The 4,959-nt window shown below is 40.9% G+C and overlaps 1 protein-coding gene across 1 annotated transcript; it reads left to right on the forward strand.

Moving 5' to 3' along the window:
- The first annotated feature begins 1,362 nt into the window (after window positions 1–1,362).
- Window positions 1,363–3,494, forward strand: LOC137247927 (glucose dehydrogenase [FAD, quinone]-like). Its single transcript, XM_067778853.1, has 2 exons — window positions 1,363–1,550; window positions 1,617–3,494. Exons 1-2 carry the CDS (start codon window positions 1,370–1,372, stop codon window positions 3,329–3,331), a joined length of 1,896 nt encoding a protein of 631 aa, XP_067634954.1. The 5' UTR covers window positions 1,363–1,369; the 3' UTR covers window positions 3,332–3,494.
- Window positions 3,495–4,959: the final 1,465 nt, after the last annotated feature.

The following is a 4,959-nucleotide window of genomic DNA, read 5'->3' on the forward strand; positions in this document are numbered from 1 at the left end:
GATGGGTCTCCTAAGCATTATCTAAGCGAGGATAGGCGTTTTTTTTTCACGCGCAAACGAAACGTATACGCGTGTAAAAAAAAAAACACGGATGTTGTCATTAAACCTCGTTAGTGACAGTGAAGTAAATACCACCCCTGAAATCCCATTACGTAAGAATTTTAAAGCTTACATATTTAGATAACTGTTTGTTTAAAGCATACATACATATGCTCTAAGTTTTTTATTTATGAAATTTTTTTTTAGTCAATGTCGTTTCAGACCTTACAGACTAGATAACAACTTTTAACTTTAAGTTACTTAATTGGGACCGCCCTCTTTCTCTGCTTCCGTAGGCGAATTCCAAAAAAAAAAAAAAAATACTTTCTTAGCCAGAGCATCATCATTCATTCGCATAACATGACCTAACCAGCGCAGCAGCTGCATGTTAGTTTGCTAGATTACGTCTGTGTAAGGCTCGTGAAGCTCAATATAAAATCTTTGTCGATACCCGGTATCGCCGACGCGTAGAGTTATGTAAATATTTCGAAGAACTCTTTTATCAAACACACAGCCGTCTCGTCAAATGTAAGGGCCCATGTTTCTGCCCCATATATTAAGACGCGTACTCTAAGTGACTTGTAGAGCATGATTTTCGTTTGCCGAGAGAGGACTTTATTTTTTAGTTGCCTACAAAGCTGATGCTGTTGTTTCTGTTAATGCTGGTTTCCAAATAAACGAACTCTTTCACTAACTCGAAGTTGATATGACTGCCCACAGTGGCGGAGTGGCCAAGCCGCAGATGCGCGGACTCTTTACGTGATGACAGTAGGTACAGCGTTTAGGTTCTGCAGCTTGTATTATTTTCTCCAGCATCAAATTAAAGAAATCGCACGATAGGGGGTCATACTGTCTGAAACCCCGTTTAGTTTCGAACAGCCCAAAGAGGTCCTTCCCAATTCTGACTGAGGTGATGGTGTTGCTCAGCGTCATTTTGCGCAGCCGTATACATTTTGCCGTTGTGTGGTCGTAGCGTGGTCCGGATACCACACCGAAGAAGGTGCCGGGCAAAGCAACATCAAACATTTAAAACCAGGGTTTTTTCGATACCGTCATCGTCGTTTAGTTTGTTTCAGTACCCAGTAGAGTGTTGTACAGTGTTAAAGCCAAGCTGTATTTACACTTAAGTTTGTTATTCCCTAATATCTTATTTAAATATTTATTACTAGGCATACATAAAAGACTTTGTATAAAGTAACGACGGCTTTGTTCGCATTTTCTTTCTTTTTTTTTGAAAACCCTCACATATTTGCCAAAACTTTAGACTCGCAAAAGATATAAATCCAAACCCATATCCATGAAAGATATTAATTGTAGAGACAATCTACTGATGGGACGTCTGCGATTATCGAAAATTCGGAATTATAAAATGAACCCTACGTGCCTCTTTCTGATTTTGGCAACCCTGCTGATTACGCCCAGTACGGCGCAGTTGTCGCAGGCACAAAGCTTACTACAATTGCTGGGCATCGGGGTAGATAATCTCGTGACCGCTGCGCTCTACAACGACCGTATGTGCTGCTACATAAATTTGTTAAAATATAAAATTTTTTAATAATTTTTTTTCTACACCATAGCTCCTCGTCAAGATGCTACATATGACTTTATCGTAGTCGGCGGCGGACCGGCTGGTTGTGTTATAGCGAATCGTCTCAGCGAGAATCCCAATTGGTCGGTTTATCTCATCGAGGCAGGCGGCGTAGAAGGTTTAGCCCATTCGATACCCGTTGCTGCTATTTTGTTGCAAAACACTAAATCCAACTGGGGTTACAAATCCGTACCTCAAGAGCGCTCTTGTCGTGGCATGAATAATAATGAGTGCGCTTTGCCACGCGGCAAGGTTTTGGGTGGCACCAGCTCCATCAATTACATGATCTACAATCGTGGTAACAAAAAAGATTTTGATCGCTGGGCTGCTGCTGGAAATGATGGTTGGTCATACGAGGATGTATTGCCATATTTCTTGAAATCAGAAGGTGCTAATTTGGTTGATTTGGAAAACTCCGTCTACCATAATCGCTCAGGCCCGCTAAGCGTTGAAGATACAAGGTTTCGCACACCAGTCGTAGATGCTTATGTTGAAGGCGCACAACAAGCAGGTCACGCATACACTGATTACAATGGTGAATCGCAAATGGGTGTTTCTTACGTTCAAGGAACCACACAAAAAGGTAGGCGCCACAGCGGTTATCGTGCTTTTATCGAACCTATACGTTCGAGTCGAAAGAATTTGCATATTGTGACTTCAGCACATGTCACACGTGTACTAATCGATCCCGCTACAAAACGCGCCACTGGTGTGGAAGTCAGTTATGGTAACAAAATGTTTAAAGTGAATGCAAGCAAAGAGGTCATACTGTCGGCTGGTGCCTTTCATTCGCCACAACTGCTAATGCTGTCAGGCATTGGGCCTGCAGATAACCTAGAAACTATAAATGTGCCTTTGATAAAAGAGCTACCGGTAGGCAAACTGCTCTACGATCATATGTGTCACTTTGGTCCAACTTTTACAGTCAATTCAACCAAGAATATGGTAAACCTCGAAAAGATCAACCCACTTACAATTGCGAGTTTTTCGCTCGGTAATGGCAATACCATGCTCTCTACGATTGGTGGCGTTGAGGCGCTAACATTTGTAAAGGTGCCTAGCTCAAAGGAATCTGCAGATATGCCCGATATCGAAATTATTTTAGCTGCTGGTAGTATGGCATCTGATTGGGGAATCGGCATAAAAGCAGGCGCCAATATCAAGGATGAGCTTTACAACAAAGTCTTCAAGCCATTAGAATTCAAGCAACATTTTAGTTTTCTCATCATGCAATTCCATCCAAAGTCTGTAGGACGTTTGTGGTTGAACAGCAACAATCCTCTGGAGGCTCCAGTCATAGACCCCAACTATTTCGAGGACGAGGAGGATGTGGAGTTTCTGTTGGAGGGCATTAAGGAAGCAATACGTATTACCGAACAGCCTGCTATGCAAAAATTGGACACACGCATCCACTCTATACCCGTACCAGGTTGTGAACAATATCTATTTGGCTCCGACGACTATTGGCGCTGTTCTATACGCACACTCTCGTACACTTTGCATCATCAAGTTGCCAGCTGTCGTATGGGTCCGGAGAGTGATCCTACCACCGTTGTCAATGCTGAGCTGAAGGTGCATGGCATTCAAGGACTCCGAGTAGCAGACACTAGTATCATTCCATTCCCACCAACTTCCCACATTAATGCGGCCGCCTTTATGATCGGAGAGAAAGCATCTGATATGATACGCGCCGAGTGGCAATAAAAAGTAATATATCGAATTGGTGTTTTAATAAAATTTTAGCTTTTATATAAATTAAGTCCGATATAACAACAAAAATTGTTAAATTAATTTGAATTAGTTTGATTATTTCAAAGATTTTTTATGGCTCAGAAAAAATAAAACATGGCAAGATTCTCAGTGAAAATTAACCTGCCTGGGGTTCGGACATGGCATTAAACTTGGGGCTTACAGGAAATTTGTAGGAAAAATTTAAAAGGAACACGACGCAAATTGGAAGAGAAGTTCGGCCTGAATCTCCTCGGCGATAAATCGCACAAAGTATTTTTTTTATAATAAAAATTACTAAGCACTGTATGTTCAAGTGTTTTAAACCGAATTTGTTTAAATGTTTAAATGTTAACAAGTTACATATGAGTTTATTGACATGAGAAGACGGTGTTTATAAATAGTATGTTTTGTTGCTGGAACTTTCGTTACGTTTGGAAGAGCGCGTGACGAGAAGAGTAAGTTCTGCTTACTCCAAACTGGAAAAAGAAGCAGAAAAGATGGGTTTGATCGTGAATGAGGACTAAACGAAGTACCTGCCGTCATCGAGTAAAAAGTCACGGCCTTGGTAGCCACGCCACTGTTGGCAGCCATAATTTCGAAAGACTCCGTTTATTTGGGAACCAACATTACAAATGAAAGATAATGTCCCATACAAGAAGGTATTCCCCGGCGGTCCCACTCCGCTGGAAGGACCAGGTGTAAAACGATTTAAATTCCCTTGATGTTATCAATTGACTTCAATTAGCCCAAGTAAGAACCGACTGGCGCGACTTGTTGGCTGGTTAAAACTAAGTAAGAAGTAATTTTAAAAATTGTTAAGGGATTCGATGACAGCTAAATTAATAGGGGAAAGTCCCAAAACTATTAGGGTTTTATTGCTGCTAATATTAGTATGAGTTTGTGTGTTTCTTTGATGCGTTTGTGTGTTTATTAGGAATGTTCGTAATGATCCGACGGAAAAGTGCTTATATTGAAATGATTTTTCTTCACCCCTCGTTTAAGTTTGAAAAAACTCGCGTAAAATCGCCAGTAGGTGAGATATTTTAATGTGATAAAGAGTTCGGCGAAGAGCGATGGCTTTTGAAATATTTTAGATATAAGTTCTTCGAAAGATTTATGGTCCTGTCGGTGTTAACGACGTTATCTCTGACACGGCGTATGAGCTTTAACTAGACATGCGCATAGTGAAACAAATAGAAGCCCAAATGATTCGTTGGTTAGGTCATATTAAGAGAATGAAAGACGGCTCTCCGGCTCAGAAGCTATTCCTATCGGCACCCGTATTTGGAAGCAGTGGAAAGGAGGAAAACTCCACTGAGTAGCGAGGGAAAGGTGGTGACTCTAGTGACTTGTTACGCAAAGGTCAAAATCGCCGAGGCGGCGACTATACATAATGTACCTTTACCACGCCCACTCCCATTCCGACTCCCACTTTCCTCACCTCACCCCACCTCATTTTCTTAATACTTCATAAAAAAATTTCAAAATTCATTTTGAATTTTGAGAGACCTTTACTCATTTTTTTTTGAACTAAAATTGATTAGGCTACAAAACTGTATACTCGAAATTTTTGTAAAATTTTCTCGAACTTTTTCGAAAAC

The sequence above is a fragment of the Eurosta solidaginis genome, chromosome 4, assembly GCF_040869045.1.
Source record: "Eurosta solidaginis isolate ZX-2024a chromosome 4, ASM4086904v1, whole genome shotgun sequence".
Taxonomy (NCBI): domain Eukaryota; kingdom Metazoa; phylum Arthropoda; class Insecta; order Diptera; family Tephritidae; genus Eurosta; species Eurosta solidaginis.

Excerpts from the sequence above, each read along its gene's own strand:
- LOC137247927 (XM_067778853.1), top strand. The coding sequence starts at position 1,370 with ATGGGACGTCTGCGATTATCGAAAATTCGGAATTATAAAATGAACCCT. Across the intron at positions 1,551-1,616 it reads CGCTGCGCTCTACAACGACC|CTCCTCGTCAAGATGCTACA; the intron begins GTATGTGCTGCT and ends TCTACACCATAG.